At 35.7% G+C, this 14,310-nt stretch overlaps 1 protein-coding gene across 1 annotated transcript in view; it reads right to left on the bottom strand.

Moving 5' to 3' along the window:
* Positions 1 to 14,310, bottom strand: part of LAMA1 (laminin subunit alpha 1) — a 198,243-nt gene that overhangs the window by 154,482 nt on the left and 29,451 nt on the right. The window contains 2 exon segments of the mRNA XM_020975006.2: positions 5,337 to 5,449; positions 5,641 to 5,811. Of these exon segments, the coding sequence (XP_020830665.1) occupies positions 5,337 to 5,449; positions 5,641 to 5,811 (284 nt within the window).

Here is a 14,310-nt window from a genome sequence, read left to right on the forward strand (position 1 = left end):
ACACCTCTAACTACAGGCAATAAAGTTCTGAGTCAGATTTAACATTTTAGAAGGTTAAGACAAAACATTGATTCAATTTTCAGTTTCTTGGCAAAGGACCATGTATTGGACAGCACCCAATTCTACTAACTATAGCAAAAGCAACAAGAAAACCTGAAAGTTGTGCCCAGGCTTTATGAGAAAGTAGTCAGTTTGGAGGCACCCTTGACAACAAAAGGATGAAGATGGAGGATTAAATGAGTAAAAAAAGTACATCACATCAGCAACAGATAAACCAGAAATGACAGACAGAAGGGAACGATATGAGATCATGAGTTCTGAATGTAAGTCAAGAAATACTCCTTTTCTACGAAATGCTCAAAATAAAGCCATCTGTCAAGACTGATAGCTATTTATGGTATTTAATCAATAACCTACACATGAAGAGATTGATAATTTTTTAAAAAGAGAAGCAGTGTAAAAACCTAGACACTTCCATCAGTTTCAGGTGACTGCTTTTTGTTAAAATCTGTGGAAATTTTTATCAGATTCCTCTAAAGATCATGATTAGCGTTTCCTTCAATGGGTCTTAGGGTCCTAAGAGGTGCCTGGGATAGTTCATAGGTCATGCACTCTCCCCACCTCTATTCAAAGAGAGAGAGAGAGAGAGAAAAGAGAGAAAGAGAGAGAGAGAGAGAGAGAGAGAGAGAGAGAGAGAGAGAGAGACACACACACACACACACACACACACACACAGAGACAGAGACAGAGAAAGCATTGATTAGGAACTAGGGTGCAAGGGAGAGGGGAATAAAAAATAAGAATTAAGTATGAAAAACAACCTCACCACTTCTGAGACAAAAGAGGCCAGCTGGCCATATAATGTTAGAGGAAAAGTGGGGGAGGGGGGAGAGGAGGTGAACAACAATGGAAGAATGAACATTTATTAAAATGAAGAAAGGACTGAGATTGGTTACCAAATAGTAAATGTGAATGTTGGGGATGGGGGGGGGACAAAAGAGGAATAAATACAACGGCCAGCCATCTAACTATAATTTCCCTATTCTTTCAGGACTAACTAACCCAATTTAGGAATATAAAATTCCTAGAGAAATCTTGTCTCTATTGTTAAATGTCGGAGAATTCTAGCTCAGTTCTCTAACTCACTCAATTTTACCACCACAGGCTCACAGACTTAGCATTAGAAGAGCTCTCAGGTCATTCAGCTGAATCCTCTAATTTTAAAAGATAAAAAAAAATTGAGGTTCATAAAGGTAGTCATTTCATTTAACACAGGTAGTAATTGTTAGAGGTAAGATTTGAACACCAGATCTCTCACTCCTGATCCAGTGTTCCTCCCAATATATTGCTCTGCCCTCCCCTCTTTTAACTCCCATTCTCCCATTTACAATCCAACTCTAACATGGTTAAATTAGGTTTTTTTGTACTGCATTCCCTCTTCAAGAGACATTGCCATAGTAGAAGTATCTTAGGGAACTCCGGAAGGAGTTCCATAGCCAATAAATGAAAGGCACTGCTTGAAAATACAAGACAATAAAAACTCTCTCCTCTCTCTCTCTCTCTCTCTCTCTTCTCTCTCTCTCTCTCTCTCTCTCTCGTATTCATTTGAAATTTCAGGTTGTCACCAAGGGCCAACAAGGATGAGAATGAGGGCTAGCAGTTCTTGAAAAATATCAGATACATGTCATTTTTTCTATGGACCACCCACAATGACATTTTCCTGTTTGTTCAAATTGACCCGTAAATTAAGCCACAGCCTCAGTTCTTAAGAGTGCATAACCATGCTAACTCCCAGGCACATTGGACGTGCTGAATAAATATTTACTCAATTTCATAATAGTCAGAATCAGCAGAAATTTGTAATTTGTTGTTTGTCCCACCAAGCAATATTTTGAAGAAGAAAAAATGAAAATATCTCTACCACGGGTCTTTCTTCAGATATTCCTGACATAAGGGATAATCAAAGGAAAGAACTGTCCCTAAACCTTATATATCTCATAATTTATCATCTGATAATCAGGTAATGCAGTCATTATTAGTATCACTGTCTATTAGTTCCAAATAACATAAAATAATGCAGAGACATGAGTTTTAAGCCAGTATTAAAACATTGGATTAAATTACATTGAACGAGTTTTAACTACATAATATAGTAAGCATTTGAATGTCCATCTACATATAGAACACTGTGCTAGGTGCTGAAAGTTTAAAGTGTGAGAAATGAAAGTGTTAAGTTTCCACATAAGTAGATAAGAAATCAGCAGCAGACAGGCTAACTTCTCCATAGGGGTGGGGGGTGGGGGGTAGTGATAACATAATTCCAGGCACATAATATATGTTGGGGTGGGGCATCTAAGGAAGATTTTAACCCAGAAGGATTAGGACCAATCCTGATCCAGAAGGGAGGAGTTAGGCAATTCCTAACTATAAAGCTTGCCCTGGCTTCTTTTACTATGCACATTTTCTCCCCTCCCAAGGAGGTGTGCCCTCTTCTCACCAGAATCGAAATGGCCCACTTCAACCTCTTTAATAAAAAGTCTTTGAGACACCAGTCTTCAGAACTGAGTCTGAGGTCATCTTTATAACAAAAGCAACTATAGTACTTGCCCTCAAAGAACTTACATTCCAGTACAAAGTGGGTGTGTCAGGGGACACATGATATATATCATGAGGTGCATTCGAGTTGTAAAACAAAATACCATGTGAGCCAAGAAGAAGCTAGATGGTAAGGATAGAATGATGTTGGACCTGCAGTCAGGAAGACTGAATTCAAATCCTATCTCAGGATAATAAATCTATGATTCTATCATTATTGAGAAGGGAGGAGGAATGTCAAAAGTGGTAACATATGTGTTAATGTTTACTTTTTAAATTTTAATTAAACAAATTATTTTTTGTTGTTTCTGATGTCTTAAAACCAGATTTTCTTTCTAGGATTACCCAGACTGAGTCAAAACCTGTTATGATGTTACAGAGCAATGAAAATTTTAATCTCTAAAGTTTTTTTATTTCAAATATAAGAATGACTTAAAACTTCTTAGGAGAGACTGAATTTAAAATACCTAATTGTTTACATAGACCAATTCAGATAATATCAAGCTACTGATGGATGAAGCTGGTTAAAAATGAGAGGGTCATGGAAAAAAAAATAAATTCTACTGGAGAAGCATTCTTCTAGGCTCTTTTGAGTGAGATAAGAACAAAGCCCAGGGCAAAGAAACAGAAATTTTCTCTCCTTCTAAAAAGGGTTTGAAAACACTGAGTCTAACATATTAACTCAAAGATTTATTACTAAGAATAAATGATATTTTAGCTACATAATACTCTGAGAACCCAAATTTGCAAACAGATCCCTGTAGTTAATACACTTTACTACATTATTCAAAATAATTATTAGAGATCAAAGGAATCTCATTTGTGGATATATACAACAGGCTATTATCTGCCTTCTACTCAAGCCTCTATGCATGTTTAAGCTACTACTTATGCAAAGAATTTCAACTATTCTTCATTAAAGCCATTATAGTTTTCAAAGACACTTTTTTGTTTTTGTGATAAAGATCCCCATTTTAATCCCATGGGGAGATTTTAACTGTATGAAGAACCATTATGGTTTGCTCAATGGATTTAAATGTATTTTAAGACTGGACATTTTGAGGAGTTTTTAACATACATGAGATCTGCAGGTCCAGCTGATTAAGGTGGAATGGTATTCCAACACTTTTTCATTTTACATCTTCTAAAAAAATAAAATTAGTTCTAGAATGCCATCTGCAGCTCTTCCTACTCTCCCTTCCCTTCTGATTCCATCTCTCTTCTTTTTTCCACCTCAATGGATTGTCAAGTTTCTGTGGTTTGATTATGCGGTCAGAGGACCTAGGTTTAAATCCCAGTTCTGTCCCTGGGATTTAATGCAGTCATTATTAGTACACTGTCTATTAGTTCCAAATAACATAAATTAATGCAGAAACATGAATTTGAAACTAGTATTAAAACATTGGATTAAATTATATTGTTACCAATCGAGTCTAAACTACATAATATAGTGAGCATTTAAATGACCTAATGGGTCCCTGGGACCCTGAAGTCCCTTCTGGTTCAAAATTCTATGCTTCATGCTACTCTCCATTGCTACTTTACATGATTTATATCTTTTGGGGGAAAATAGGATAAAGGCATGAGATCCTGATGGTCTTTGACATGGTCCCTGTCCTGGTAGAGCTGACATTCTAGGAGGAAATTATAACATGAATATAATTACCTTAAAATTACACATGATAGTTGCATTAAGACACAGCATCATGTGAGGTACAGAAGAGAAGGGGAAGCTAGGACTACATTATCATCATCAACCTCATCACCATTGAGATAATGCTTTAAAGTTTGCAAAGCTCTTTATAAAGATCTCATTTAATCTTCCCAACCCTGAAATGTAGGTCCAATTATTACCCCATTTTACAGATGAAGAAACCAAGGCAGACAGAGGTTAAATGACTTGCCCACAGTCACACAGCTAGTAAAAGTCTAAGGTGGGATTTGAACTCAGGTCTTCCTGAATCCAGGTCCAGCACTTTATCCACTATGCACTTAGCACAAGGAGAATTAGGGAAGGTTTTATGTAGGAGGTAGACTCTGAGTTGGATTTTAAAAGTTAAGAGGAATTTAACAGGTGAAGAAACTTAAGGGATGGTATGAGCAAAGATAAAGAAGTAGAAAAATATGTAACACAGGGTGTGCTATATGACTATTGCTATAGTAGCAAAATTTAGAGCTCAGAGGTACTTTAGAGGTTATCTAGTCCAGAGATGTCAAAACAACTCCCTAGTACCTCCAAAAACAGATTAAAACATAACTGGGACATGTTTAACAAAACAAAAATACAATACAATGCAGATAATGTTAATTTGTGGTTTTCTAAGTAAACAGGAAGGATCCTTGGGTTTGACACTACTGAATGAGTCCAACCCCTCATATTACAGATGAAGAAACTGAGGCAAAGGATTCTTTGTCAAACATTGTGTGGCTTGTCTAAGGTCACAAAGGTAAAAAAGTAACAATCAAATTTAGAACCCAAGTCTTTTTAACCCAACACTTTTTAACAAATGGTTCTTTGAAGAATCTCAAAATACATAATCTTTATTCTTCTCCAGAAATAATTCTGTGGTTCCAAAGAGATTGGAAATTGATATTATTTTCATGTACTAAGTGACTAATGGCAAAGCAATGGTATCAGAATGTAAAAATAAGACAAAGTGAGCAGTTTTCCTTCAAAAGCAGTAGAAAGAACAGAGACCTGAGACAGGGGTATATTCATTAATGCCTCTTGCTTTACTTACCTGTCTTAGGTCCAGAGTGATTGTCACCCAGTGGTATTCTCTCCCATTTTGAATGCTTGGACTCTGCCACCAATTATTAGTACCATCTATGGCATTTGAGATTGGATGACGTTCTGTTAAAAAAAAATAAAGCATGCATGTGACTATTAAATTCTTCATATAAATTCCTCTAATAATTACAACTTTTAAAAAATGGCAGACAATGCTATTAGAAATTAACATTAGGGAAAGTGAAGACAATAATTAAAACCTCCTAATAAAAAGTTATTGGGAATTCAATAAACATCAGAAGACACACACTTGCCTTTTGGACTAGCACTGTTACGGTCACAGATTCTGCACTGGGCATTTTTGACTGGTCGTCCTGGTACATGCTCCACCAGTTTGCAGAACATCTCTGGACCCTTCTCACCACAGGTGGCATTGGTGCTGATGTGAGCATTGCTGGCAAGATTCAGGATGGCAGGAAATAAACCTGAAAGTCAGGAGACGTAAGATAACTAAGACATGGCATTTGAAACCAATAGGTGGATCAATCAAAATTACATTTTGTCTGTTTCAAATGACCCAAAATATATCTTCACTTTCAAAATTCAAACACCACAATCATCAACAAAGTATCCATTCTGTGTTCTTCATGTTCTCCCTAGTGTTTCTCATCATGAACTACTGATACTCTCTCTCTGTCTCTCTCTCTCTCTCTGTCTCTCTCTCTGTCTCTCTGTCTCTCTCTCTCTGTCTCTCTCTGTCTCTCTCTCTCTCTCTCTCTCTCTCTCTTCTCTCTCTCTCTGTCTCTCTCTCTCTCTCTCTCTGTCTCTCTCTCTCTCTCTCTCTCTCTCTCTCTCTCTCTCTCTCTCTCTCTCTCTCTCTCTCTCTTTCTCTCCTCTCTTTCCCTCGTTCCCTCTCCTCTAAACAAATGATTGTTGAATGGAACTAGATCTAGAGTAAAAAAAATTCAAAATGCAACAATCAAAATGTAAAATATTCTTAAACTCAATATTAAACATTTATTTTTCATAGTTCTTTTGTTATAATTGATTTTATCCTTAATCAGCTGTGATTAATACATCTCCAGCTATTTGGAAAACAAGGTTCAACCTTCTCTACTATTTTGAGAATAGTAACTCCTTCTGTGGGCTTTAGAATTTCTTAGTAAAACAGGATGGAATATGAAAGATTCCATTCAGAGCTAAAAACAATTGAGCATGTGATGAGATTTTTTATCTGGATATGATTAGGAGGTAGTTTTAATTTAATTGTTTGGTTTTTCTTTTCTTGGAAATAAATCTCTGCAGAAGCTCTAGGAAAGAATGGATAGTATTTTATTTCACAGAGAAGAAACTTTGGGGAGGGAAAACTTAAACTTAAACCATACTGATTCTTTTAAATATTTCTAATCAAATAAAATTTATAACATTAAAACAACAAATTCAATAACTTAGAAGGAATTAATGATCTTGATTTTTAAAAAAATATGCAAGATCTGTTATATTTATATTTTCACATAACACAATTATGTAATATTATTCATTATCCATTCAGCATTTTCAACCTCACAAAATTATTACTTGAAAATTTTCCCATTAAACTAAGATTCTGCTCTAAAATATAATATAACATAACACACACACACACACACACACACACACACACACACACATACACACACACATCTCCATCCAGTTTACATGCTTAGGAAATACAACTTAAGCACTTATTTATTCAATAAACATTTATTTACCCTAGGCAAACTCCTTTGTAAAAAAAACATTTTATTCATTTTAAACTTAAACAAAAAACAAACGAAAAAAAGAACATTACCATGTACACAGCAGAACAGAAGATTCAATATAAAACCATGAATTTCCATTACAGACTGTTTACTTTTTTTAACTATGTAATAAATATTACACTATTTTCTGTGCTTCCTTTTAAGTTTTTCTTTGCTCTCTGATTTGTCCTTTTCCCCCCTCCCTCTCTTCCCACTCCACCCTAGAGAAGGCTACAAAAAATTCCTTTTTAAAAAAAATTTTTTTTAGCACTTTAAGTTTAAAAAGTGGTTTTCTTACACTTGAAGGCAAGTTGCACAAGTTTTATTATCTTGATTTTACAGATAAGCAAACAGAGGCTTTCCTTAGATCACACAGGAATTAAGCAGCAGAGACAGGATGGAACTCAGATTCTTGAATGACAAAATCCTGCCCTGAGTTTACTGTTACCACATTATTATCTGTTCCATCCAAAGCATTTGTTAAGTGCATGAATTATGAGATACCTAGCACAGCAGATGCCTATTAAATATTAGCTGACTTGAATTCTATTTGTTGAATGAATAATCTGCAAATTAGGATTATACTCTAGAAATCTTGGTCAGCTTTTACATCTGAAACATGAATCAAAGATCTGTTCTAACACGATAGCTTATGACTGCCAAATTTCACTGGGTTAGAATCCTTGGCCCTGTCACTTATTTATTGCCTGTGTGATATTGGACAAGTCACAAGTTCTCTGGGGCTCAGTTTCCTCATGTAAAATCAGGCTAAGATCCCCTCCAACTCTGTAATCCTATGAAAGCATATGAATAATGGCAAAGAATGTGAAAGCGCAGAATGGGCTAAAGTTGTTGAGGAAGACTAAAGTAAGGCCTCATGCGTACATAGGTGTTGACGTGCTCAATTTGGAGCCAGGAATACCTGTTTTCAAACCCCTTCTCCCAACATTTAATAGCTGTGTGACCGTGGGCAAGTCATTTAACTTCTCTGAAACTCAGAAAACCAGAAGCCATAGATGGGTTATAATCCATAATTATGAAAAAGGTTTCCATACCAACTAAATCATAGGTCCATGATCATTTCCCAACCGTTATGATTTTAATTTAGCTCAACTACACACGAATTTTCACATCAAATTTCTTTAAAAGGACAATTATTTTTCTTTTTAAAATGGAGGAAGAGTAATAATTTAGTAAATGTGATTTTTGAAGAGTCACTCAAATCATTGAAAGCTATAATAATAATGCTTTAAAACTTGACCATTTTTAATGTTACTTTTCACCATGTTCTTCCTTATGTCATCAACTTCTATGAAGATTCTTGGCCTGTGATCTAGTAAAACCACAAAAGCATGGCCTCTGTGATTATTAATTATTCAGTTTGTCAGTTATATATATATATATATATATATATATATATATATATATATATATATATATATATATACAATTAATTTGTACCAACCTAACTCTGACAACTTTCTGCTAATGTTGTTGTATAAAACAAAAAAGACAACCTAGAGTATTTACAATTTTGAAACTTAGCTGGCTAATGTAGATTTCTATAAAACATTTACATTTATAGCATAACCAACTATGTATTATATATGAGATCATTTAAGCTTGGGATAATAATAATAATAATAATGATAGCTAACATTTACAGAGCACTTTAAAATTTGCCAAGTGCTTTATAAATATTATATTATTTAATCCTTACAATTATCCTGGGAGGTAGGTGCCTTTATTATATCCATTATACAGATAAGGAAATTGAGGCAGAGTGACTTGCCCTGGGTTACAAAGCTATTAAGTATCTGAGGATGGGTTTCACTTATTCATTAATTTAAGGATTCCTACTTAATTCTTCCTACCGGAACAGTTTTGAATCTCAGATTTAGTTCTTAGTGCCACTTTAAAAGTTTTAATGACAACATTTTTCAAAAAGTTAAAATGCACTTTATTACGAGTGTTGCCCTATAGACCTTAAAATGCGTGTTTTGGGGATGAGGCTGCAGGCAGTATGAAATCAGGGATGAAAATGACTGTGGTATTCAGTAGTAGCAAGGCTAAGTAATAGGCAAGCTCCTGAGGCAGAAGAAAAACCTAGCAATTTGAATAATTGAGTTCACTCTGAATTACTGTGTCAACAAAAAAGTGCTTTACTGATTAACTTGCAAACGCTTCCCGTTTTCTTTGTTCTCCAACTCTAGAGAACTGTCACCTCGGAAAAATTCTTGGCAGGGCTAGCTAGGCATATCCACTCCCACTGTGGCCAGGTAGAATTCCAGAATTTGAGGGAGTTTCAAAGATTTACCTATAGGTGTTGCCTCTTAATTTCCAAATCCCTTTATGGGTCCCTCAGAAAATATGGATCATACATTTATTGTTATTGAGTCGTGTCCAACTGTTTGTAACCCCATCATAGGATTTTCTTGGCAAAAATACTGGAGAGGTTTGCCATTTCTTTCTCCAGTGGATTAAGGCAAACAGAGGTTAAATGACTTGCTCAGGGTCCCACGGCTAGCAAGTGTCCGAGACTGAATTCAAACTCGGCTCTTCTTGACTCTAGACCCAGCACTCTTCACTGAGCCGTACATTTACTCCTTACTAAAGGAAGTAGTTTTGTTATCCTAGTCTATGTTTCAGATTTCTCTTGGAACCTGAAGATCATAGTTTAGAGCTAGAAAGGACCTCAGAGTCCAAATAATTACCTTCACTTTATAGATGAAGAAACTGAAGGTCCTAGTGGATAAATGATTCACCCAAAGTCACCGCCTGTTGAGGTTTAGGGGTTCAGGGGTGTTGGGACCCCAAAATCACAATCCATGGGTCCTGTCCGAAAGAATTAGACCCAAAGCCTTCTTTCAGCCAAAGACAAGGTTTATTAGAACATCCGTCATATTGGCCAGACTCTTAAGGAGTCTGAACATAAGTGAGCTATTGGCTAGATTATAAGAATCTGAGCCTGTGACTAGATTTTAAGAATCTGAGCACCTTAATGGAGACAAGAAGGACCTTATATGCACAAAGGAGGGATCTTGGAGTGGCCAAGTAGTTTGCTGGCACAGTGAGGCAACAGAATGCCAGGGACCTGGACCACTTGGCCAAGAGAGAATGGAGCCTACCTAGGATTAAGGGTGGGAAGGCAATAGGAAGGTAAGACAATGGAGGGCTAGGCTAGGCTGGGCTAGGTTAAGGGTAACAGAGAATTGGGAGATTGGATATAGCCACAATGAAAGGCTAGTTAATGGGATTATAGCCTCAGGGGAACGCCAGAGATTTGGCCAAGTGGGAAAAATCAAGGGTTTTTCCTTTCTGGGGTCCAGATCCAAACCACATCACGCCCATAGTAATAAATGACAGAACCTAGATTTAAACCTGGGTCCTCCAACACCAAACCCAGTATTCTATCCTTTCCTGGATGATCTCAATACACTTTTCATAATATGCTAAACATGCTTAAAGAAGTTTTAAATAAATTCAGAAAATAGATTCAACAAAATTTATGGCAGTCCTACTATGTGCTGGTACTAAGATCAGGAAGTGGTTCTTAACCTTTTGTGTTATGGACCCTTTTGACAGTCTGGTGAATCTTATGGAATCCTCAGAAGCATCTTTTCAAATGCTTAAAAAAATACATAGAATTACAAAAGAAACTATTGAAATATTATTATATATTGAAACATAGTTATTAACATAGTTTTTTTTTCTTTTTAGGTTCATGGACAGCAGTTTCCAAACTACTGAACTGATACAAAAATAAACAAAAAATAGAAGAAGAAAAAGTTCTCTGCCATGGAAGAGCTTAGGTTTTCCGGGAGGATACAACTTGTATACACATTGATAATAATTGCAAGCAGGAGAGGGCAGGAAAGGGGAATCAGGGAAGGCTTCTTGTAGGAGAAGAGCCTTAGGCTGACCTTGAAGGAAGCTAGGATTGTAAGAGGTACTAATGAGAAAGGCATATATTTCCAAAGTAAGGAGGAACCTTGACAAAGGTACAGAGTTTGGGGAACAGCAACTGAGTTTCAATTTAGTTGAACCATTAACTTTATAAAAGTTTCCAGGAAATTTTTTTCCTAATAAAGATGAATCCTCAAATTAAGTAATAATTGAAAAACACTTTTTAAAACAAATTATTTCAATATCATGTCCAATATATTTTTCAGAAAATATCTTCTATCTTTCCTTGTATCTGGCCAGAACTTGAAGTGACTGTCATATTCAGGAGATAATGAAGAGGAGTTTGAAAAAGAGTATGGAATAATTTTAAAAGAGGAGAAAAAAGTAAGCTCTCTGTGTTGCATAGTAATTTCAAGGAGTATTAAAATATTTCAATAGAAGGCAGTTGTCTATGAGAACCACGTAGGAGGAAAGGGAAAAAAACAAGGAGGAGGAGGGGCAGATAGAAAGAGACCTTACCAAGGGCAAAAGTTTGAATTCACAAGCAAAAATCAAAGGATAGAGGGAGATATGGGAATCAGTTGCACAGGCATAACTACGTTATTAGATAAAAATGCACTTTTCATCATGCAGCTGTGCATTTAACACATGAGATATTTAGAATACATGTCAGAATTCCTTAGTCATCTGCCTGTGTTCTAATCTGTGCCTTACTCCCCTGCTCAGGAATTACCATGGGATAGTTTCTCTGTCATGGTATTTAACCTTGCAAGTTGGTAGAATGGCAAGTTGCCAGGGTTACCAACCTGATCGAGCATGAAATAAATTTTTTCTCATTCAGCAATATTTTTTTTTCACACCCTGAGTAGGTCAGCATTCTCAGATTCACTTTTAATACCCTATTAACTCTGCTTCTGAAAGTATTTTTAACATCATCCTAACAAATTAGCACCAAGCAGATGATAAACGATAATACTATATGTTGCTGCCAAATTTGAGATAAAAGGTATTTTTTTTTAAAAACCACACTAGTGAACATTTCTTGAGAGATTTTTTTCATCAAAAATATAGATTTCTCTTATACTTACAAATACACACTATACTGACTGAACCATACTAACTAAAAAATTATAATTTCTTTTATTAGCAACCATTGAATCACCATTGTCAGGGAAATCCAGTAAGTTTATAATCTCAGGCATTTTTGCTTATGAGAGAAAAGCTGCTTTGGAAGTCTTTTTTTTTTCTTTTCCAAGCAAAGTTTTTGACGTCTTACTTTTAAAATGTTATACTTGTCCATTGCAATCAGTATAAAACTTTCTAGTTTGTTTAACTTTGGCCACATGGATTTTCCGTTTTAACATAATGAATGTAAGGGATAATGTAAAGAATCTCTGGAATAGCAAACTGACATAATGTCAAAAGTTGTTTTGTAAAGAAGCATCTTGGAAAAATATAAAGAAAAATCAACTGTAGGAAGAATTTCCTTTTACAGGTTTGGTTTTTTTTAATAGCAAATTCAATTCCCTTTTTTCAGCCCACTTCTATCCTCTTATCCCTCCCCCTATTCCTCACTCATAATTCCCTAACAATAGTTTAGAGAATTCAGGTATTATACACATCAGACATCACAAAATCTGCCTCTTCCATTTATTTTGCTAAATTAAGAAGCAGCCTCTCAGGAATACTTTGAAAGCAAAGAATAATGTTCAGGAGGTCCCAGGACTTAGTATCATCCCAGACAAATATTGCTCCACAAACATAATGAAAGGAATATAAAAAAGACATGAGTTAATGCTTATTTATTTATTGTCCTTCCATTAACAATATGATAGGTTAAAGGGAAGACATGACCAGTGTTCAATGCTTTGGGGGTAAATTTTCCAGGAAAAATGGAACATGACAGATATGTATATTCATTGTAATGTTTAAAACACCAATTCTATGATGTAAACATTTTAAAAATCATAATGAACTTCTTTGACTTTAATAATACCTTAATTGCATATAGTACTTTAAGGTTTGTAAATGACTTAATGTAATTTTGTCCACAACCTCCACCCCCACAAGTATTACAAGTTATCATCTCAATATTACAAATGAGAAAACTTAGGCTTAGAGAAACTAAATGTTTTGCTCATCATCATACAGATCATATGTGTCATAAAGGGGCCCAAAGTCACTCTTGACTCTTTCCGCTGCCCTATACTAAGTGGATCAAATGTTGTATACATTCTCAGAAACTGCTTAAGTGTTTTTCTTTATTACTAAGGAAGTTCACTGAGGGAGAAGGAAGTCATAACCAGAAATGACTGATGTAAAAAAGCAGAATGTTCAATAGTTTGCCCTTCTATTATCCTGCCCATTTTGCTTTGTGTCCACTGTACACTGCCCATAGACATTTACTCTAGGAATGTTGAAAGGTGTCCTAGGATATGAGGAGGAGGAGGAGGAGGAGGAGGAGGAGTACTAGTAGTAGTGATGGGGTCATGGGATCTGAACCTCTAAAAGGAAAAGAACATGTCTTTGACAACAACCCAGTTCCTGAATTTTCCCATACATTTTAGTAGCCCAGATCACTGATGCCTCTACCCAAGGCATCTGGCCCACCCTTGACTGCTTAATTAGCTTACTTGACCTCCTTAATGCTATCTAGACCACTTCTCTGTTACCTCCTGACCACCTCAGGCTATTTACTGCTTTTTAATCCCATCCAAATTTTCTCACAGTCTTTTCCAGTATAAAAGTACCAATCTTACCCCCATTAAATTGCGCAGATTCTTAGAATATGGCCTGCCTCTATTGGCAACACAATAAACCTCAATACTCTGACTGAAAGAAGGCTTGGATGGTTGAATTCTTTTGAGGCAGATTCGCCCTGTACACTTGCATTTCAGGGTTCCTAGCATTCCAAACAGCAGCAGCAGCAGCAGCAGCAGTAGTAGTAGTAGTAGTAATAGTAGTACTAACTTTTTATATCCCCAGTGCTTTAGCAGAATGTCTGGTAGGCACTTAATAAATTGTTTGTTGATTGATAGTAATAATATTAGTAACATTTAATGTTTATAAAGTGCTTTACAAATATTATATCATTATAATAATCATAATAGCTAGGTAGCTATTACCATTATAAGAAGATTTGTTCCAAGGAAGGCTTAAACTTTATCTTGTGAAACATAGTACTTCTCTCTTTTATAATGTCAATTCATAATCTGGCACAGATGTTTATCCAACCTCTTCCCAAAGGAGTACTCAAAAGTTTACATCACACATCTAAGAAAAGAAAGCAAATAATAC

The sequence above is a fragment of the Phascolarctos cinereus genome, unplaced genomic scaffold (genome assembly GCF_003287225.1).
Source record: "Phascolarctos cinereus isolate Bilbo 61053 unplaced genomic scaffold, phaCin_HiC Scaffold_4;HRSCAF=312, whole genome shotgun sequence".
NCBI lineage: Eukaryota > Metazoa > Chordata > Mammalia > Diprotodontia > Phascolarctidae > Phascolarctos > Phascolarctos cinereus.